The sequence below is a fragment of the Heterocephalus glaber genome, unplaced genomic scaffold, assembly GCF_053883595.1.
Source record: "Heterocephalus glaber isolate CG9 unplaced genomic scaffold, H.glaber_assembly_v1.0 deba00000071, whole genome shotgun sequence".
NCBI classification, from domain to species: Eukaryota; Metazoa; Chordata; class Mammalia; order Rodentia; family Bathyergidae; genus Heterocephalus; species Heterocephalus glaber.
The window spans coordinates 34813799-34837807 of NW_028258137.1; the positions used below are offsets into that span (position 1 = coordinate 34813799).

The 24009-nt window shown below is 37.4% G+C and overlaps 1 protein-coding gene across 17 annotated transcripts in view; it reads right to left on the reverse strand.

Annotated features, from left to right (window-relative positions):
* Nucleotides 1–572: 572 nt before the first annotated feature.
* Cyld (CYLD lysine 63 deubiquitinase) overlaps nucleotides 573–24009 on the reverse strand; it is a 61200-nt gene continuing 37763 nt past the window's right edge. For all 17 annotated transcript variants that reach the window (XM_087206714.1, XM_021260927.2, XM_013073342.3 and 14 more), the window contains 10 exons: nucleotides 23019–23184; nucleotides 22097–22238; nucleotides 20651–20773; nucleotides 15289–15380; nucleotides 14117–14183; nucleotides 9950–10082; nucleotides 8932–9040; nucleotides 7731–7849; nucleotides 7239–7455; nucleotides 573–5660 (listed from right to left, as the gene is read on the reverse strand). In XM_087206714.1, the coding sequence (XP_087062840.1) occupies nucleotides 5476–5660; nucleotides 7239–7455; nucleotides 7731–7849; nucleotides 8932–9040; nucleotides 9950–10082; nucleotides 14117–14183; nucleotides 15289–15380; nucleotides 20651–20773; nucleotides 22097–22238; nucleotides 23019–23184 (1353 nt within the window). In that variant the 3' untranslated portion in view covers nucleotides 573–5475. The remainder of the gene's footprint in view (nucleotides 5661–7238; nucleotides 7456–7730; nucleotides 7850–8931; nucleotides 9041–9949; nucleotides 10083–14116; nucleotides 14184–15288; nucleotides 15381–20650; nucleotides 20774–22096; nucleotides 22239–23018; nucleotides 23185–24009) is intronic.

Here is a 24009-nt window from a genome sequence, read left to right on the forward strand (position 1 = left end):
TGAATATCAGTATTACACAACTCAGACCCTTCTAGCTTCCCTGCTTTGGCATGATAATTGACTTAACCTCTAAGTAGTTCCTGGGGAAGATTTGTTCTATTACCTAGAAGAAAACTGGAGTTCATTTCAGTCCCTCAATGCCATGTGGTCATCCTCTGGGGACAACAGAAAAGTAAAGCACTTACTGGCCTCCCGGATGCGTGGGGCCAAAACACACCCTCTGTGGAGAACAGCACAGGACTGGGGGTGAAGTGTGGGCACAACGCCTGCCGGGAGGGGATCAGAGGTGGGGACAGGACTTCCATTAGAATCAGAGCTGGGAAACTTGGGCTAGACAGGAAGCCACATGGACCCAGGATGCCCTGGTGCATCTCCCAGAGCTGGGCAGGGTGTGAGGTTTGCTTAAACAACTGTACCAACAGTGGAGGCTTTGTGAGGGCAGATGTGCCAGGTATGGCACTTCCCGAAATGATCATCTATGCTAGCCCCATGGCAACAGTGACCAAGTTGGAGAGACCCAGTTCCAGCTTTCCCATAGCCCAAGACCCTTCCCCAAAGAAACCAAGGAAAAGGAACCATAAAAATTTCATTTTAATGATACAGAAATAGTATATAGTACATTTCTTTCCACAGCAGCACTTCGTTCGTCTCTAAAAAGTTTAACAAAATTAAGGCTAAATCAGAGCAATCTGATAGTAAAGGGGTATTTTATGTGGTGTTGTTCTTAAAGAATGTTTTCATAAGTATAAGATGTTCTTCAGGCAAAAAAATTTAAAAGTGCTCAAACAGGTACCAGAAATGGAAATGCAGTACAAAATGTGCTCCTTTGCCTACCAAGAACCACTGGAAAGCATCAACAGGATGTTTTTCATGAGTGTTTATGGTATGATGCTAAGACTTCACAGAATTAAAATTTCATAGCACAAGGCCATTTAACAATACAAAACTAAAGACTGTTGAGTCTCCAGTATAATCCCTCTAGAATAAATGAAAAGTGAGAGTGAACAGGATTTAAAAGCACTGGAGAATTATATCTGAAGCCATGGTGCTTAGACAGATAATCCCTCCACCATGGGCCTGCCTCTCTGAACTCTAAGAAAAGAAATGAAGACTTTAAAATATGAAAGGAAAAAAATGTGGCCACTGCCAGGAAAGAAGGAGCCTGTAAGTCCCCTGGCTCTGATCACTGCCCTTTACTCTCATTCCCTTCCACTTTGTCACTATTCCCGGCCACCTCCTCCGGTTAACTTTACATCACTGCTTCCTGACTCAGGAGAAAGCCTTCAGCTGCTCCAGGATTTATTCTAAGATGAAGAGCTTCGCCCACCCTCCTATCTTGTCCTCCTAAGACATCTGAAAGAAAAGACAAGAGCAAGGCCAGCTCTCTGCCTCCCTCTCTGAAGTCCTCCTCTGGGACAAAAGGGACAATCCCAGAAGCGCAGAAACCCTGCCTCCACGTGGCCGCCTGCTGTAAGGGCCTATTTCCTCCACCACCTCCGCTTGCTCCCTAGGGTCCAGTTTAACAGCCCCCTCTCCTCCCCTGCCCCCACTTGCTGTAGGGAAGCCAAGGACTCTGCCTATCAATGGAGAATTGAGATGGCCCCGAGGAAAGTGGCTTTGTTTTTATTACAGACCTTGTGGCACATCTACTTTACTAAGGCCATCTTACTTTATGATAAGATGACCTGTTACTCCAGAGAAATATCTTACCACGAAATTTTAAATTTTCATCATAATGTAGCAGATAGTAAGAAATTATATATATATATTTTTTCCCTACATGAGAATGTTTTTCTATTTCTTTGGCTTCCAGAGCCTCAACTTCCCCTAAAGAAATAAAATGGAAGGAAAATGTCTATATCAAATATCCTCTTAAGACTCGCTTGTGTTCCAAAAACGGCTAAAACTTTTAGGAAATTGTGAGTTGAGGCACACATACTGAAATGCATTTCTTATATAAGTTCACATATAAACACAGATAATATAATGAACACTCAATTACTCACATTTATGTAGAATAATTAATACAACAGTGCAAGATCACAAAAGGAGAGGGGACCTCTGAGGTGTTCTAGTTCAGTGACTTCCTTCCTGGCTGGTCATCAGGTTCGGCAGGTAAGAGTCTGACCAGCACATTTCCAGCCCCGCGTGAGGGTCAGGTCCAGCAGCCAAGGCCTGGGATCTTAGAATTTCTACTTTTTTTCCCCTATAAAATCCAACAGTCCAATCCTCTCATTATACACAAGAAGACGTGAAAGCCCAAGTAGTCAAGCCATCTAACATCACAGAGCAGGAACAGAGAAAGGGTCCAGGTCCCTGTCCCCAGTCCTTTCCCTTCCTTCGACACCACACTGCCTCCTAAAGCTGCCCCAGAGCTGTCACCTCTCACACTAAGCAGGCCTAGTAGATGCTCTGTGGTTGAAGTTAGGTACTAAGTTGTTTGGAGCAGGGAGTGGGTCTGATATGCTTGTGACACGATCTTAGGTATCTAATCTATGTCCAATAAATACCTGCTGGCAGCCACTCAGTGAAAGTTTACCACATTCTCCATGCACATCTCAGTCTACAATCATCCACACAGATGCAAAATTACCTAGCTGCACAGTGAGATCCAGCTAAGAAGGGGAGCAACTCCAGAATCTATGAAGATGCCACATTTGGACAAACATAAATTTGAGGAGACAGCATAAGTTCCATAAGACTAATTCCTGTCTCCTCCCTTTGTTCTCAAGTGACTGTGTGTGGGAGAATAAATGTATCAAGGGACAGCAAGAACCTGACCATTTACTAAGCCCTTGGCAAATATAAATTTAAAAATTCTAAAATGTTCTAAACAGAAAAACCGTAGCAACTGCAACAATTATACTCATTTTTAAATCATTTCTCTTGGTTTTCCCAGCCTCAGAAAACATTCTTTTGTGGCTGGAGTCAGACTCCTTTATAAAGCTGTTAGTGAGGGACAGGACACATCTAGCATCTATAACAGTCTCTCTCTATCTCCCCTCCCCCTTTCTCTGTCTCCCCCAACCTATTCTTCTACATATAAACACATAATAAACACACATGTATTTATTTGGAGGTGGAGGAACATAACTTGCTCTAGTTTGTATTTGTAGCTATGATGTATATATGTATTTGAACCATGATATAAAGATGATTCTACTTACTATATTATCATCTTGAATGTAGATGTGATAAGGAAAAATGAGAAAACATTTAAAAAGCCAAGAGAATACCAGAGAAAACACAAAACTGAAAGCTAACTAACTCAGCAGGTGCACTGACCATCTGTGCCATGCAGCCCAGGCCTGACCATGGCCCCCGGACACCCCAGACCCTGCCGGAAGAAGGAACAAGAGGGACTGCCCAGAAGGATGTGAGGGACAGATGAGGGAAGAGGCTTCCCTGGCCATTCTTGTGGTTCTCAGGAGCAGGACAAGGACACAGGCCACCCTTCCCATGTGCTACCTTCCTCAGTAATGAGTTCCACCTGGAGAAAATGTTAGGAACCATTTTTGGATGAGGCCCCTCCACCTTCAAGGGCTCCACCCTGTGAAATTTGGAATCAAGCTACCTTCCAAGCAAGTGTTACAGCTGTCTACCATGCAAGCCAACCAGGGATCTTCCCCACCTTGCATTTTGTCTTCTTTTCTACAGAAAAAGAACTGCCTTCTCTCTCTCTTCACTGTGAGGTCCAGTCTCATCTACATACAGATGCCTAATCACTCCTCCAGCTAACCTGTTGGGATCACACTGATCCTCATTCACCCATTCTTCATTCAGCACCGAATAGCTATGCAGTGTCTGGACTTCAGATGGTCAGAGCTAGTGCAGCACTTAGACACAGCATCCCATGTCCCCCTTGCCCCTAGGGGAAGGGGCAGAGCTGGCCCCACAGCCAGGAGTCCTCAGCTTACACCCTCCTCTAGTTATCACCTCATAGCCGGATATAAGCAGTACAAAACCCGGTACAAAACCTATCTACTTGTTCACTTCAAAAATGAAAAAGTTATAAGATGGAAAAGTTTCTTACCTTGTATGACTTATAAAGCTAATAAATACCAGCAAAATGGAATGATAAAACCAAGGGGTATCTTTAAAAAAATAACTGCAAAACATAAAAATTAAAAAATAACTTCAGGGTTGGTAAAGACTCTTTCTAGTTTTTTTGACATTCAATATTGTACAGTCATATGCTATATACATATGACATCTTTTCTGCCTTTCTGCAAGGTTAGAAAGTCATTCCAAAAACACAATATCACAAAACAACACTCAAGGGATATACGTTCCACAGCACTGACATTTATAATCTATGATTCTAGTCTACAACATCCACTGTGGTCTACACACACTATGGATATACCTAGGAAAACATCCATTTTCTACTTATTTAATCAGAGGGAGGATAAAGCCGCTGCTAATATTTCAATAAAATATGATTCAAAATCATCACTATCTCAAGCAAAACCAAAATGGATTTAGTGAGTGTACTGGCTGACTGACCAAATTTAAACTAACTGCCTTATTCAGAGTAACAGAAGTTTATTTAAAATAAGCCTCTTATTTATTTAAATAAAGGTTTAAATATCTAATGTATCTTTTCAGGGAAATATTAATGAGTAATTCTAGAAGCCAAATTTTTCTCATGGACTGTATATTTGTATAAGAGTTTATTATTTACTTATTACTCCAATCCTTTCATAAAAGTTACTGTTGCATAAAAATAGTGCCTAAAAAATCCCGTTAGTTGACATTTACAGTGACCAAAGAGCTTCAACTGCTGAATACCCTAATCTTCCAGGAAAAGTACATCAAAAATGGACATTTTATGACAGAATCACTCATTTATCTCAAAACCAGAACAAGTAGAAAACAACACCATTAGGGGAATTTCAGTATTTTTTTGACCACTACTGCAGAAACACAGAAACTCAGCAGATTGCAGACATGCAGGAATCAGCAGTAGGGATGAAGGGATTAACAAGGCAAACGCAGCACACCTGTAACAGCTGGACTGAAGGTAGGCTCTTAATGAAACCAAATTATTTCTTCCTCAAGGCAACCTTAGCTACAAAGGAAAAATTATTTCATATCCTTGGTCCAGAAAGAAGAAACATTTATTTACATTTTCAGTGGACTAAAAGAGGTTTTAAACTGTCACAATTAAAATTTTATGCTTCCAAAAATATCATATAATCAATGCAATTAACTTAAAGCTTCAGGTATTAATTAACTTCATTTAGACTTCTTATAAAACCAACACAAACATACTTTCTAGAGTGCAAAATGCTTCTTATTAAATACTTCGGTAACACAAAAGCAATTGGTTTTGAAGCACAGGAATCCTTTTCTGAACCGTCACCACACAAAGACACCCATTGCCGGCAATGGGTGTGGAACAGAACTGCCAGCTCCAGGCAATTACAACACTGAGATTTTGTGTTGAGTCTCTTCACCTCTCGGGATGACCCACTACTTGTACAAGCTCATGGTCGGACTCTGGTACATGCACATATATGCATCGCAAAGAAGTCTGCGAGCACAGCCTTGGATTCTCCTGGAGTCCAAAGAGTGCAGGTCCTCAGGAGACATCTTCAGGTACTCGCCCACTTCCGGGCAGGGGGTCACCTGGGGAATGTTGAAGCCATTCTGACCACCTGTGAGAAGAGGGAGAGCTCTGTTTAGAGCAGTGAAGTTCTAAACCCTCTCGCTGCGGCCTAGTACCCCCAAACTACTGTATGATCCTCTGATTTAGTAAAGCCTGACTTTCAAATTCAAAATGGCCTTATTTTACTTCTGACTTCTAAAAGTTAAAGCCTCCTTTAACACATGATGGTTTTCTGATCTCTTCGCTTCTGAAAAGATTCTAGGATCGAAAGTGAACAAAACTGGTAAAGGACACATATCCTGAGAAAAGCCTCAGACCTGCTTTCCAGGTTTCCCTCTGTTTGATTTGGAAATAAGGGAAAATATAGCATTTGATCCTCACATTTCCACATCCCTTCCCAGAGCCACCCATCCCAGCACACTTCCCCATAAGGCTGTCCCATCTGGAGCAGATCCAGCACTATTAGTGTCCTCAGGTTTCAAACACATGTGCACACCTTTAGCACAGTTTGTTTTTCATGTCATCGTACTGTGCATCATGATACTGACGCTCTGATTCCAAGAAAACCCTGAGGCTTTAGCCCTCCCAGTGGCTTTTCCAAATGTCTCACCTATGCTCGTAAGTCACAATGGCAACTGGGTAGGGGCACATTTACAGATGGGGCTGGGCTGCACCGCTCAAGCATCTGAAAGCTGAGAAAAGGCTGAGAACTTCTGGTCTGGAGCGTGGCCTCTGGTCAATAAATAGGCTGCCACTAGGGGGAGAGGTCTTAGGTGTTTAGAGGGCCATAGTGGAAGACCTGGGACCCAGGGCTTGCGAATGTGGCTAAAGGAAAAGCAGGCTGTAAGAAGAGAATGGAGGGACACATATGTCACATTCCCAGCCTGCCCAAGGCTGGCCCTAACCTGTGCACTCCACAGAAGTCTGGAGAGCTGTTGTTACAGACATCTCACTCCTGAAGCCTTCTCGGGGCCCTGGCTTCAGATGTGTTAAAGATTATTGTCCTAGGGGTACAGTTCATCCCCCTTTTCAGGGAGAAACACATTCAGTGGAGAACAGGCTTATTTTCCAAAGTGGATATTTACTTCTGGGCTTAGCTTTTGTCATTTAGATAACAGTTTAGTGTAAAACAAAAAACCATAAGCATGAGATCAAAAAGTTAAACACAAGCTACGTGACCTCAGCTTTCATATGAGAAAAATGGGATGACACATTTCCATCTTGCAAAGATTTAGGTAAAATGACTTACTGTACTCCCAGAGAGCTTGGTATAACCATGCTCAATAAAATCTATTATGGTTCATACAAAAAATTAAGAGGAAAGTAAAATCTTTCAGCCCTCAAATAAGAATGTTAGGACCCTATTTTTAACAAAGAGCATATACATGTCAAAATAACACAATGTTATTCCTTATAATGTTGTTATTATAAGGAATAATAACAGCAGGGTTGTTAAGGCATTTCAAGATTAGAGTCTTTGTCATCCTGAAACCTGAAAATTCTGAAATCCTGAAAATCCTGAAAGGATTTCTCACAAAGTATCTTATTACTCACAACAGACAGTCCCACTATGAACTATCCCACCACAAACCCACAGGCTGCCACACACAGAAGAGGTCAGAAATACCATCCCGGTCGGCCATGCTGTCAAAGAACAGCCAGGCAGAATCGTCCTTCCCATACTTCACAAATGCAACGTAATGGCTCGTTTCTATGCAGAGAACAGCAAACAACTCCATCTTCTGGCAGGGGATGCAGCCGTGTCTCCAGTCCCAGTCAGGCAAATCTTTGGGGAGTGACACTGGGTTATATTTATGATTCAACCTCTTGGGATGAAGGTGGACCTAAAATGGACCGTGAAGAGAACACCACAAATGAGCTGAAAGAAATGCTTCAAGTAGGGGGATTCCACTTACTCTTAACAACATCCTTAGAAACAGCAACAAACTACTTTACAGAGATCTATCAGTCCAACAGCAGAGGCATATATGATACCATTTTATTATAAATTTCTAAAGCTAAGTAGGATTTAAAGACTTTTTAAAACCTGAACTCTGTTTTTAACCACACATAGCTTACTGTTCCACAAGAGATAATCCAGTAAGTGAAGGCAGCTTACTTGAGTGTTGCAGGTTTTACAAAACTGCTTGATCTTTCCGGCTGAGATGTCCGGATCATCATAGCACTCTCTACACTCATACATGGCAAGCCCTCCGCAGATCCGGCACTGCCTGGGAGCTGGAGTAGGGGATAGAAAGCAGAGTCAAGGGCCCTTTCAAAAATACATTCTTAGCTGGGCCTGGTGTGCACTCCTCTACTCCCTGGACTTTAGGAGGCTGAGGCAGGAGGATCAAAGATTTGAGCCTTCTCAGGGCAACTTAGCAAGACCCTGTCTCAAAATAAAGAATAAAAAAGGGGCTGTGGATATAGTTCAATCCCCAATATCACAAAAGACAAACAAACATTCTTTCATTAAAAAGATTTTTAAAAGATAATGTTCAGGGTTTCAAAAGAGTCTATGGTTCTCCCATCCTCTTAAACTTTAAGTTGGATTTTCTTAGATTTGAGATATCACTGAAGACATTCTTTTTGACCAAATAGCTGCTTTTTAAATAACGCATTTTAAAGTGTTTTCTCCTCTGATTATAAAATGTTTGCTGATGAAAATTCAAGATACAAAAAAGTATAAAGAACAAAGCTGAAAGTATCTACAATCTTAGCAAGAGAGAACCACTGTCAATCCTGCTATGAATTTTCTCCAATTTTATCCGTGAATGTTCACATAACTAACTATATGTGTATGGGTATTTAAGAGTCAGATATCCATATTAAGAACCTATCAATGTCTGTGGTTTTCACTTAATACTATATCATGACCATTTTCAAACACAATGGTCTTCAAAAACATGAATTTTAAGAGAAGTCTCATTGTATAGATATAAAATTAACTACTGCCCTCTCATTAACACTTAGATTGTTTCAAATTTATGACAAGCATATCTAGATATAAAATATTTATTTTCATCTCTAATTATTTTTTCAGAATAAATTCCCGGAATTAAAATCACTAGCTTAATATTTCTAAGCTCTTCAGATAATGAATTGCCTTTTAGACATATTAACATCCACAATTAATGAGAATGACCTCATAGACTATTTCTAAAAACAACAAACAGGCCAGGGACGTAGCACAGCAGTATAGCATCTGCCTGGCAAGTGCAAGGCCCTGAGCTCAATTCAATTGCCAGTATCAAAATAAAATTAAATAAATAAATAAATAAATACAATAAAAAGGCAATCTAAAAGAACCTTATACTTACTATCTTCAAGTAAATCTGTTATATTTAATTCCAAAGAAGGAAAAATTTTTTTAAATAATTTAAAGTCTTTTCCAAATCGAGGCATCTGAATAATCAGACATGATGGTGCCTAAAAAGAAAGACAGAAAAAGACATTTTTAGAAGAAATCAAAGTGCTAAGAAAAAAATGTTTTCTATGAAACTGAAATAGTCATTGCTGTCAGAGCAAGCAGTGATTTTTTACCCTAATGCTGGTGACCCACAAAGCAAGACCCACATAGTGAATGTGGAGTGTGAACATAAAGCAGCCACAAGCCACCAGTCTTCAAGTCATCCCTGGTCATGCGACACAGCAACACTAAGAAGCAGGGAGTTCAACAGTCTCAGGTCCAGATAATACAAGAACTACCTAGTGTCATTTTACTCTTGGTTTATATTAATTAAGGGTTTTGGATAAAGCATTTTAGCAAATACACGGAAAGTATCATAACAGATAGACGATATTTCTGATATATGAACTAATAAGAAACTGTGGTTGTTAAGGTTTTATCAACCTCTCTTCAGAGGTAGGTAACACAATAAAAATAAACCACAAACATGCACTTACTAACATCATAAAGATACACAGGAGACAGTAAAAAGGAAACTCATTTGCATCATTTGTTCATTAAACCCATGTTAGTGAACTGATTGACATTTTTGTCTCTTCTTGAATAGGAGAAAAGTAAATGTTCTCTTTTGATATATTTGGATAATACATTGGGTAAAATGACAATTTTTTAAGTCCTGCTTTTTGTGTTAAACTACTTTGGGGTTTTCAAGTTACAAATTAGCTTTGTGGGTTTTGGCACCAAAAATCTAAAAAGGTCAAACTTAAGTCTAAGGTATTTTCTATAAGGACAATGCTGAAACACTTCACTTTTTTTTGAATTTGTTTTTTTTAACAGCTAATCTCAGTTGGTTCAACTCAGTAGACACTGACTCTTCAAGTTCTCTTAAGAATCCTCCAGACTTTCACAGGAAACACAGTGACACTAACCTCTGCAAATTTCAAGTTACTGTTGATAAACGACCATTCTAATAACTGTTGAATTGTAGGAACTCCAACTTTCTCATTTTTTTCCATAAAAATTTGATAGAAGTAACAATCTTGTACTTTTTGACCTGCTGATCTAAGAATATGCAGAAAAGAACACATGTGACTTATTTATTAAATGCTTAAATCAGAATGTGAACTTGTTCCAGGATGTTTGAGAATAGAAAACCCATAAAACTGATGAAGCAACTTTGGGTGGTCTGAACAATGGCAGAAAAGACAATTCAGATGAAATAATTAAATGTATCTATGCACAAAACCCTAAGTAATTTCTTGTTTTAGTGTTTGAGAAGTTCTCTTGGTGACCAGGAGAAAAATTGTGGAATAATATCTCTAGTCAAGAAGCACTGTGTGAACAATAATAACCAGAAGCTAAAATCAGTTAGCTCCACTTCACCATTGAAATCTAGAAAGTAACAAAACGTATGAGATGCTTGAAGCAGGGAAACAAATGCTTATATGCCCACAGACCCTTAAGAGATCTTCCAGACCAAACTTTTTTTAAAATGAAGGTCCTGAGAACTAAAGAAAGATGACTCCTCAGCAAATCAAGAGCAGAGCAAGGTATGGGTCCCAGTGGTCCTAACAACAGCTTCCCAATCTTTCATTAGAACACACTGTCTCTTTAGAAAGTCATTCATTTATTCAACAAAGACCAAGTAAGCACCTACTATATGCCAGTCACAGTGAAACCCACAGTGAACTTTTTCTACTCTAAATATTTTCCTATAGAATGCCATTAATCTTTAAGACTAACTCTACCAAAAAGATGAATGCTCTTTAAGTTTATTCTTCACCTTTTTAACAGACTTTCTGGGTGCTGAGTCAGATTGTTTATATCTATACATATGCCTACATTTCAAGACTTTTAGGGGAAAATATTAACAGTTTTCATAATAAAACCTCAGCAACTCAGAGACCAGCCTGAAGAAACCCTCAGTTTCCCAAAGTAACCTATACCCTCAAATAAACAAAACTAACTTGGTAACAAGGCAGAAGATTTTTGAGAGCACATGACAGATAAGGAGAGATGGGAACCCCAAAACATGGTGGTTGTGCTAGACCAATGATCTTCATTGCTTGCTGTTGACTTCAAAAGGCCAAAATTTTTCTGTAGAAGCCAAAACATGTAGAAAAATTAATAGGTAGAAGAGAAAAACAAGAGGAAAGAAAGCATGAAATAATGGATGTGAGTAGTGATAACAGGAATAAATAATGATGGTGGCTGGAAGATAAGGGATGGTGGTGAAAGGAGCACTAAGTTGTAAACACAGAGAAGGAGCCAGGAAGACGGAGTAGGACGTGTGCAGCTTTGTGATGCGGGACACAAGAGTGGGGTGGGGGAACAACCTCTCACACCTCTCTCCTAAAGTCACAGAAGGCCAAAACCCTACAGACTCACAACACGAAGCTGGTGCAATCATGCTGAAGTGTGTGATTTACACTAGGACATGCCCCACTAAGGAAAATCCAGGGATGGGCACAAATGGGTTCGCTTCACAAGAAAATGGACATTACAGAGAAGACAAAAATGCTCATGAATCTGCAATTCTGAACTATCTACTTCTGTGACACAGATCGTAATTGGTAGTCACTAAAGTTCTCTACAGGTTCAGTGCTACCAGTAGCATTGAACACAGTACAATATGATATATTCAAGGAAGAATACCCAGACTGTTCTGAAAGGAGGGGTACTTAGGAATGCAATCCCCAAATTCCTCTACATCTCTGCTTCTTGACTGCCTAGGTTATTCCAATTTTCTTTTCTTTTGCTTGCCTCCAATTACCATCCTCTATTTTAGTAGCTAGCCTGTGCCTTTAGTTTTACTTTATCCACCACGCACTCAATTACTCACTATGATTACTACCATCATTATCATTGTTTTTTAAATGTGAAGGTCTAATTTACCCAAATTTACCAATTTCTTGATTCTTCATTTCTTACATCCTTCTCTTTCATTCTAAATTCAGTCTATCTTATTAAAGTACATCTTGTAATATGTCTCTGAGTGTTAATTTAGTCCTGGTTCCTAAGGGATTCTGTACATCTTTATTCTTAGAATTTAAGTCAAAAATTCTGAACATCTCATGAGACGCCACTACTTCCCTATCCTCTCCAACACTTCCTTTAGGACTCTGACTAGAACCCCTCTCTTTCCAGCCCTCATCACTCCGCTCTGCATCGGGACCAGGCACACACCCCCATCCTGCAAACCCTACCTCTGCCTGTTTAGTGATGCTGTTGGTCAAATCTGCTTTATTCCCCATCAGTATTTACTCCATCTTTTGTCTCTTCAGTCATGTGAAAATATAACCTCTTTTGGACCATTTTATCCTCTTCTATTTTTAAGGCATACATCCTCCATAGGTTCAGGAAGAAAGGTGCATGCAGGGGAAGAGCGACACTTGGGGCAAAGAAAGACTGACTTAAAATGACTTCTTATAGTCTTTAGTGATTCAAAGTAAGAAACAGTTGCTTGGGGGTGGGGTGGGACAGGGACAGTGGACCCCTCAAGGAGTATAAGAACTCTGTAAGGCCCTTTCCAAAGGCCCCAGGCCTTCAGACTGAGCAGTGCCGGCCCATTCTCTTATCCCCTTGGAAAGCACTGCACCATTCAACTGATGCTAATACTGGGAGGGATGACATCCCTTAGGTGTGGTGGGCTAGAAAAGTATAAAAAGATGAAAACAACTGTTTTAAGCATCTAGAATTTATTTCTTTAAAAGATGAAAAACAAAACTGACCTTTTTCTCCCCAGCTGCCTGCTAGCTGCCCTATATCATGTATTAAATATATCTTTCCTTCCCCATTTGTGTTTGAAACTGACTTCTAAGTTACTGAAATACTACTGAGCTTTCTATTCAGTTCTATTGATTGATTCTTCTAATTTTATAGCAGTATCAAACACAATTTCAATGTCTACTCCTTTGGCTTTTAAGCTTATAATAGAACTCTTCAGAAAACAAAGTATTCTTCACCCACTTTATTTTGTAGAGAACTCTAACATCACTTCTCTTTCCTGAGTTCAAAAAAAGGTAAAGGTTAAGATCCTGCATATGTCCAAATTATTTTATAAAATATTAGCATCTTTAAAGTATCTAATCTTCCTACCTAAAATACAATCTCTCTCATTAATCAAGTTACCCTTCAGCTCTGTGTCTTTCCAAAATCTATCTCAATAAAATAGATTGCATGGTATTTTACTTTCATTAAGTATGGAATTATTCCTTTTTCCTATTTAAAAGTAGTTCTAATCAGTTCTAGACAATTCTCAAGGGTTTTCTAGGTCCACTCAAGGCTATTACCAATTTTGCCCAGACAATAAACAAGTATATCAGGTGTTCATGAATCTCATCTTATTGCATCCATTGGAACGTTCTGTACAATATCCAGCTACAGCTGTGGCACTTTTCTCTCTTCCTTCCCTCTTCTCACCCACCTGTTCAACACTGGCATCAAACAATATCACCCAAGACATGGGAGGACAGTAGAACTTGTCTACAATTAAGTTTTTAAGGAAATGCATGGTACATTACCAAGATTTTCAACAGAGAAACACAGGTTTAAATGAAGTCAGGTCCACCACTAAAACAGTTAACAATAAATTACATGGGAAACTCAGCATCTAGAATATCTCACTGAGAACTTTGCTGTGCTAAATTCAAGGCTTTCCTTCAACTTGGCAGGAAAAAGACTAAGTTACAAAACTGAGGACAAGAGAGCTAGTTTAAGACCAATTTAATTCTTTATGTGATAGGTAATCAAAAACAATGTTCTCACAGTACTTAACTAGATTAGAATATGATTCTTTTAAAATGATAATTAATTAAAACTACAAAAATATTCATACAGTTCCATAAGAAAATGAATTGTACTAATATTACTAGGATTAAAATTAGAAGTACAAATTAACATTGAATTTGTTCTTAAGTATGGCACTACAGAAAGGATAATGGTGAAAATTAATTTGCATTTATACTTGTTTAATATAATTAAGAGCCCTAAAGAAATAAAATACTAATCAGTAAGGAAATCATTCCCACTGAATGATAGTCATAAAATAAGGATGGTCTATTTTTCCAATGCTTCTATAACAATTTAAAACTTACCTTATTTTTAACAATGGTTCTACCCTTAAAATGTGGTGAAACAAGATATTTAAGAATTCTTCAGGATCTAGAAGAAAATAAAAAATTAAGTTAGTCATAGGCAAAACTTTAAAATCATTCTATTCTTTACAAATCATATTTTTAAACTGAATTCAATTTCATCCACTCAGTAAATTCACTTTAATTAAATGCATAGTTTTCAAATTTTCCTGATAAGGATATTTATATGTTACAAGAAAGTTTTGTGTTCCAATTCTGTTACAACTTTATTTCATTTGAAAGGTATAATCATTCACATAGAGTGAAATAATTTTACTTTGGGCAGTTTAAAATAAGTGGGACAAAATCTGAAGTATCCCCTGCTTTTTCTTACTGTTAATTATCAAGACTCTAAGCATCATAGCTGGTTAGGCACACTGTTAAAACTCCAAAGTCAGAGGCTGAATCTTTGCATAAATCCATTAGCTATGAATAGATTAAAACACTAACCAAGGGCCAGGGATTTAGCTCAGTGGTTGTGCCGCCTGCTATGCAGGTGTACGGACCAGAGTTTGATCCCCGGTACAAAAAAAAACAAACAAAAACCACTAACCATAAACTTAATCTTAGTCAGCTGTTTAATAATGCCCTCTTACAAGAAAAACTAAGTGCCTGGGGCCGGGGATTTAGCTCAGTGGTTTCACTCCCTGCTGCACAAGAGCAAGGACCGGAGTTCAATTCCCGACCAAGTGGGAAACAGATGACTCAATGCATCCCTTCACCAAAGAAAGAGAAACAACTCATATCATTGCTCCATGGAAAGCAAAGAACTTTTGATCTATTCATTTAATACAGTAGAACCAAGGTAGCCTCTTAAAGGGGTTCATTATTGCACATCACTGTATTTTCCAAAGAGAGGAAGAATTTACAAAACAGGGAGAAAAATGTGTATCATATAGAAAAAAGTTCTTTCTTTTATTGTTCATTTGTTTGTTTTGGCTGTGCTGGGAATCTGAACCCAGCATACCAGGCAAGTACAGTATTCTACCACTGAGCTATAGCCCCAGGCTCCCCAATTCTAATTTAAAATTAAACCACAAAACCACACAGACACACGTTTTAGTTAATCATTTAACATATTTACATGGTTTCAAGTTTTTTTCAATGCATATGCTATAAAGGAAGATGGTCACCTTTTTCTTCAGAGGTAAATCCAGATGCAGCTTCAACTTTTTCAAGTATTTTCCTCAGTTTCATAATTTTTGTGGCACATACATATCCATATCTATGTTAGTAAAAAAACTATTAGTTAACTGCTACTGGCATACATAATAAATTATGTAATATATTTTAATAATGACATATATAATTCTAACATGTGACATATCAATAGAGTAGGCAATTGAAGAATACAGTTACAGGCTTCTTATTGAAGTTTAAAAAATTACCAAAATTACCCCAGACACTATTATACACTTTAAAACAACTGTCATATAATAATGGGAGAAAAATATTTTTTAAAGTTTACAGTGATTAATTTCTTAACTAATTTTTGCTTAGGAAATTATTTACTTTATAAAATAGAATACACCATTTTAAGAGAGAAAGTTCTTTCCATACCATAAAATATAACAGCTACCAAGGAAAATAAGAAAGGGAACTGATGAGATATTGAAAATCTACAATCTGCAATCAAATCAACCAGCATCATTATGCCATTTTCTCTCATGTTTGTCTGAGTACAGGACACATTCAATAAGCTCAATGTCAATCCTTTACAAAATTCTACTTCTAAAAATGACTCCAGAAGAGACTTCAGTGGCCACTATGGCCTTAATAAAGGCAAGTGAGAATCACTTCATCTTATAAGTGCTTTTCTATACTGGCTATTCATTCATTATTAACTCTCTTCAAACAACATACATTTGAGCAACTGCTACATACTACTCTAACTTGTTAGCCACTGGAACTACAAAAGGAGTAAGATGAGAAAAGCAGGGTCTCTACCTCTGAGAAGTTTGTGAGGGAGAAAGCAAGATTTCAGTATCAAACACAACCACAAAGCAAAAACAGAGATACGGGTGCTGCAAACACAACGACTCTGGATTGCTACAGGCCACCTGACAAGTTTCTTATCATGGACAACAGGATCCAAAGAATGTTTCACACATTCTGTAGGCATAACATTCTGTAGGGCATAACACTGGGTTATAACAACCTAGCCCACACTTTTCTACTGTAAATTTGTACTTTAGCATAATAGTAGCCAGCTGTGCACCTCAGTAGCTGTACCTGGGAGATAGAGAACCAATCTCTGTGTCTACCCACTTGGTACAATGAACAACAAAGTGTGTGCATGTGTTCAAAAGTGTCAAACTGGGATTTTTACCCACATAATGCTCCGGCTAACAGGTTTTGCATATGTTTACCTGAGCATCACAGGGGGTAAAATATACCCACACCACTCTTGTGGTATGTAAGCATGTATTTTACCATAATGGAATGTGGATGTGACTCACAGTAGCTGTGCCTGAACAAAGCAAAAGCCCATCTGTGTGCATTCACCCACGTGGCAGATGAATGGCAAGGTGCATTTAGGATTTGTTTTTTAAAAAGTTTTCTTTTGATTTTTCTGGCAGAAGTAGCCCAATTCGGTACAATGGCACATGAAAACCTAGATTTGCAAGTTTTGGAGGAGGTCGAAAGTGAATCATTATATTACTCATACAAGGATGATAAAGATGATAATGACTTTAATGTTGGCCATGTAAATCAAAGTTCCTATGACAGTGAAATGGAGCAAGATTAGACTAATACAGACATGAGGAATGCAGACTTCTTTGATTCAGATGACCAAAAAAAAAAACAAAACACCAATGTGAGTACATATTTGACTAGTCGAAATGGTACAAAATGGTCACGCAACCAAATAGAATGATCCAATGTTAGAACTAGGTCTGAAGATATAGCGAGGTCTTGGCAGGAGTAAAACCTATTGGACAAAATGCCAACACTTCCATTCAATGTTGGAAATTGTTTGTAATAGAAAAAAATGCTACAACATGTTGTGAAATATACAAATGCTGAATTACAAGTAAAACGTTCTGTATGCACCAATTGCCACATTCAAAAATGTATTTATTATGACACCTCACTAGCTAATAAACTGAGAGCACTCATAGGTCTGCTGTACTTAACAGGGCTTTCTCATGGTAATTGCAGGAATGTAAAAGACTTATGGAAAAAAACGATGGGTGTGAGCTTGAGGTTTGTAGAATAACAATGACACTGAAGAGATTTGGTTTCCTTCAAAATTGCCTGAGGTTTGATGGCAAAACTACTCACCAAGAAAGAAAAAGAACTGATAATCTGGCCGCTACCCACTCATTTTTTGAGAGATTTGTGGGTCAAACAATTTACACACCATCTGAATACATGACTAGTGATGCACATCTTGCAGCATTTCATGGTCGCTGTAGCTCAGGCAGCATATGCCACAAAAAATCTTCAAAATATGGCATAAAAATTTATACCCTTGTAGATGTAAAGATGTATTATGCTTTCAATTTAGAAATTTATCCTGAAACTCAGCCACTAGGCCCTTATTTGTATAGTAATAAACCGAATGATGTTGTGAACAGACTTTTTGTTCCAATCTCCCAAACTAATCGGAATGTGACATGCAACAGTTGGTTTATCAGTTTCCAACTGATGCTACATTTGCTAACAGAGCACAAGTTGAACAGCATAGTAACTGTATACAAGAACAAAAAACAAAGCAGAACACAAGAACAAAGCAGAAATTCCAAATGAAATGTTGCAATTCCAAAATAGAGAATTACATAGCGCAATCTTTGGATTTTGGAAAGATATAACACTGGCCTCATATATGGCAAAGAAAAGCAAACCGGTATTGCTGATGTCAACATTCCACCATGATGGAAATATTGGTAGGGAAACCTCAACAAAACAATAAACAAAAAAAGCCAAAACTATAAAGCCAAAGGCCAATGATGTTGTTGATGAGTTATACAGCAACCATGATGTCACTCAAAACACAAAGCATTGGCCAATGGTCATGTTTTACTCAATCCTAAACATGTGTGACATAAATAGTTTTACAAAGAAAATAACAAGTGCAAAATACCATGGAGAAATTATTTTAAAGGATTGGGACTAGAAGTCATAGATCATTTACAGCAGAGTAAAAACAAAATGTTTGTGCCCAGGGAACTATGCAAAAAAATTGTGGAGCACACTAGTGAGCTGACAGGTGAACAGTCAGGTGCAACATCACAAAGACCCACTACAACAACAGTAAAACCAAAAAGATATCAACTGTGCCCAACAAAAAAAGGACAAGAAAACAAAACATGTGTGCCATTAATGTAAGCAATACTTATGAATGGAGTGTGCAGTTTTCATGTGTGAAGACTGTGTTGGTATGAAGGAAAGATTATTTCTGTGGTAGACTTTTGTTTGTATTTACATTGTAGTTCACATAGGTATTTATTTCTGATGTTATCTTTTAGGTTTTGTAAGCAAATAAACAGCTGATATGAAAATACTGACGTCTATTCTAAGTACTCATTACATATTTGATATTTTATTGTTATCTTATTTTCCTTATTGATATCTTATTTTTATTTTATTGATATTTTATTTTCCTTATATCTTATTTTTCATTATATAATATACTAAGAAGCTCCTGACAAAAGAGAGGTGACAAGAACGGCCTGTCTCACAGAAAGAGAAAGCTAAATACATGTGCTATCAGTAGACTCTGTACATAAAAAAACAGTTGTGGAAAACTTTGATGCTTTTTTATAAACGATAAATATAAAAATTCGATACTTTTAAAATTTTTTTCCTGTTAAGTACTCATTAACATAATAAAACTCATAAAATTAAAATTAATAATTTAACAATATATATGTGGGTATTTTACACCCACGGCAATGTGCCTTTATGACAAAATTGGCATTATTAATAGGCTTATGGTATTTTAGAAAGAAGGAAGGAGGTAGTACTATGCCTTACAGCAGTGATGGCAAATCTACGGCACCTGTGCCACAGTGCCTTCTCTGTCGGCCCACAAGCCAAGTCGGGGTAACAGTCAAGCATTGGATAACAGTGTTTTTTCTAAACTAAAACCTGAGTACTCAGGTTTAGTCACAGTGTTGGCACTTTAAGATAAATAAGTGAGTTTGGATTGCAGTTTGAGCATTCAGTCTCTAAAAGATTGCCATTACTTCCTTAGAGTTTTGAGTTTGACTTGTCTTGTTCTAGTATCAACTATTTGGAGGAAAAATTAAAAGTTTGTTTAAAAGTTTGTCTAAGACCAAATAATGTAAAAATCAACATTCATAATTCTCATAAAGCATAAAATAATTATAGAATTTAAGGAAAATAGACAACATAAGTGGGGAGATTTATTCTTTTATAGTTTACTTTGCTAACCATATGATACAGTAGGTCGTTTAAAATGCTCATTAGTTTATGGCCATACCACCCTGAACATGCCTGATCTCATCTGAAATGCTCATTAAATTTTAGGCTTTGCATGATCAAAATCTTATATCTAACTAACTCTCTTAGTTTTTATTGTTAAATAAGAAAAGTAGGTCACAAAATTTAAATTTAACTTAGTATGGCCTTTAAACTAGAGTTCCTCTGTGTTCCTGATGAACAAAACTGTTTTATGATTTATGGCCATAATTCTTCACAGTTTAAAATTTACAATGTGACACCATCAATGCATCACTAGTACCACTTATCAAAAGTCTTTATAGACGATCTCTGTCACTTGTGCTTATACCATTGCAAATAGCTTCATGTGACCCAAAAAGTAGACATATTTATAATTCCTAAACTGGGCCGGGGATTTAGCTCAGTGGTTTCGACGCCTGCTACACAAGCGCAAGGACCCAAGTTCAATCCTCGATACCAAAAAAAACAAAAAACAAAAAACTTATAATTCCTAAACTAAGGAATAAAAGAAGAATCACCTTGGTAAAGTAGATGAAAGGAGGGCTAAATATATTTCTTTAAACAAAAAGCATATTACTAAACTATACCTCATCTGTTTCTAGGACAGAAATATTTAATAGCAGTCATTCTATAAATAAATAATTTTCCTTTTACCTTCTCTTTCAGAGAAAATCAAGTTTGAGAAGCCAGGCTACAGCATTTTGATCAATAAGCATGATTACTATTAGGAGTAGTGCTGGAACAGATTATTTCAAAAGATAAGAAGCCTAAGTACTGTAAATCAGCTTCTCTAAATCTACTGCAATTGCTAACTTGTAGTATACTTTACCAAAATGGTTTTAATCATTTCATGGAACATACTATGTTCTGTATATCAGCCAGACAAGAAATTAAATAACCAATGGAAGTACAAGAACCAAAGGTTAAACAAAAATCAGTACTTCATCATGAGAACTAAATTCCACCCATTTCTATATTACATGAAAGCAGAGCATAAATCACTTCCTGTACCAGAAAAGAGCAAACAGAACATCTAAAGGCAAAATATAAAATTCTTCTACTTACATTCTCAGAGGATTAACAATTTCAGTCCTCAGTAGTTCTTGTGTTTCACTGTAATACTCTACATCATTCTTTTCTTTGGGTCTAAGTAACACAGTGTCCAGAACAGAACTAAAAGCAAATAAGCTGCAAAATAAAAATAATATTTTTTCTCATGTTATAAACATGCCATTTGTCAGGAGACAGATTTAAAAAGAACCATAAAAGAAAAGAAGCAAAATATAAACAACAAACAGCACAAACATCCATATTTTTCACGAACATAGGGACCTAAGAGCCCCTGTAAAGGTTCCTAGCACAGGATCTTTTCACAGTAAGGAGAAAACTAACACCAAGAGGCCAATTACAGATTGACAGTGTTAAAGGATAAAAATATGCCCAAGCATATTAAGAAAACAAGCTTCTGTGCAAAAGCTAAAAGAGGGCCCACAAATCTGAGTCACACTACAAACATGTAATATAGAAGTCTGGAAACTACTTCTCAGAGCAAACACCATACCATACTCCTCTCTTCCTTTTTGTCCCTTTGCCAAATCCTAAGTTCTTTAAGATCACTTGTGAATGACTAATAACAGAAACTTGCTAGTATGAAAGAAAACAGAATTTGGCTAGTATAGATTTTTATCAGGAAATCTGAAGAATATTACATCAGTGGTATAAAGGCTTGTTTATGTCAACACATCCAAGACACCGAATGCTCTGCCAACAAAATGGCTCACCACCTTCATTCTTTTCCCTGCTTTTCAAGTGTTAACATCCCATATCAACTTCCTAATTCTAATGACACAGTGTGCAGGTCTGGCAAGTTACCTCAGTTTACCTGGTACTGCACAATCCTCAGGGCCTAAAGTTTCTTGCTTCAATCTTCAGAGCCTAATGATTCTTGCTACGTTAAGTTGTTCCACTTTGGAAAAAAACTACATATATGAGGACAACAGTCCTTGTATTAAAAACATTTTTTAAATGAAGTAGTTTTATGATTGCCTCTGCCTACTAAAACAAACAGGGCACACATCAACCAGTGACTTACTGGAATTCATGCTTTTGATATGTATGCAAAGATATCATATTTATTCACTTCAGATGCCCCAGGTATATGTGTCCCACATGTATCAGCATCCTTCACTTCTTTTTTTTTTTTTTTTTTTTTTTTGCTTAAATTCTTTTATTGGTACATTTTAGGTATACAGTATGTTTACATTTATCATTGGGTGCTTGTACCATCCTTCACTTCTTACTCATTATTCACTGCATTACTTTTTATACTAGCTTTTTAGATGGAGAAATAGAAGAAAACATTTCCAAAGAGTATTTTATGGAAGGCAAATCTCCCTTTCTTGACTCCCAGTCACCCAGTTCCTTCTCGCAGAGGCTGCTGGCAATCTGTTTCACATATAGACATGCAAGCACACACTCACCATACAGGTATCTGCCCCATTATAAACTCACCAAAATAAGGTTGAATCTAAGTAACAAGAATTGTAATGACCCTGGATACCTTTCTTCTTTCCAATCATTATCTCCAAACCTTCTTTTTCCATTTTTGGTGGAGTGTTTTCTTCTACCACTTCACTTAAATAGCCTCCAAATGCTGAAACAATAAAAATGAAAATGAAAAGAATTCTTTTAAACTATTACAGAACATATGTCTTCATTTTAAAGTATCTTTCAGTATGTCAATGTAAAATTTGTTTCTCAACCTTTAGTTAACTGCTATTTAGCCTGTATCATAAAAAAATGCTATTGTTCATTTTCAATCTCACTTCCTCCACAATTTCAAAAAGATGTTAGAGTATTAAGTAACACATAAAAGAGCATCTGTCAAGTAAAATACATCGTTTCCATTATATTTTATTATTTATCCAAAATACTTCCTTTTCAAGCCTGAAAATAAAATTCAAAGCATTACTTTAAGGTTACAAAACATGTTCTTCATAAAGATGCATTTTCTATTTACACCTGCTTAACCCTCAAGATGCTGCACCACTATTGTCCAGGAAACTGCATCAGGAAACTGCCCCCATTCCAGTGTAGAGATAGCTGTCTTCCATTCATCAAGCAAAATGCTGACTCAATAGGACACCCTGATGGAGAGAGGTGTTTAAGCAACACAATGAAGAGAGAATCAGTACTAAAAGAGGGTCATACTTCAATTACTATTTCCTGTACTCCAGAAAATTAAATGTCTAGTCAATAGGAAAGGAAAAATACAACCTAGTATTTCTCACTTAAGTCCCACTTTTCCTAACTAATACTCTTAAAATGAATGAATATTAGCAAGAAAATCATTCAGCAATATACCATCCTTCCTGTAAAATGGTAGGAAATGGAGTCCCTTGTAACGAGTAAATAAATGGAAAGCATCCACTACCTAAGGAGTTGCAACGCTCGATCTGATTGGAGACAGGCTGCAGGGATGCAAACCTAGAGTCTGGCCTGCAGCTCTTCAGTTTCACGAACAGTGCCTTCTTCAGGGCACAGGTGAAATATCGAGTGCCCCTGAAGGTTCCATCTGTGCAGCCTGCACATTCATCCTCCTGAAAAACAAAGACTTCAATATGTATATACGCCCCTTACAAAGACAGCACTTGAAGAATTTATGTGTTGAACATGTGTTCCTAGTTTACCCTTTCTCTGAATTCCCTCTTTATTTCTGTAATGTGAACTATATCAAGAAGGGGTTGGTGCCTTAGCCTACAGCTAATGACTTAAGAATTTAATTTCTAAATCCTGAAGGAGGTCCTCAGTGCATTTCTTCAAGAATATATGCCTATCCTTTCCCCGATTAACTGAATTTTCTGCACCATTTCCACAAGTAGTAAAATGAGGGGTGAGATGGGAAATGCAGCTCAGTGGTAGAGCACCTGCCAATAATGCACAAGGCCCTAGGTTCCATCCCCAGCAATACAAAATAAATAAATAAGCAAATAAAACCGAGGGGAATGAGGAAGCTAATTATTTTAATTCTTTCTCCAATGGTGTTCACTAGTATGGAAAAAAACAAGCAAGGAAAAAAAAAAACCCAAGAAATATCAGCTAAATGCATTCAAATTCTCCTCTCTTGACTATGAAATGCTGACGACCTCTAAAGGGAAAATCTTTCTACCTACCAAGAGCTCAAAAGATCTCTAGGTGATTAATTTTAAAGCCGTATTTGATACAGCTCTGTGGAGAAGGAAGCTGAGGAAGGAAAAAAAAAACAGATTTCTTTCTGTGCAGCTTTTTAATAAGAAGAGATCCCACTTGTTGATTGTTTAGGCTAGTTCACGGGCAACTGAGGTTTTGTTCATAAAATCTTTTTTCCTGCACCAATGTTTTCAAGAGTTCTACCTAACCTCTGTTCCAGCTGGTTCAGCATTTGT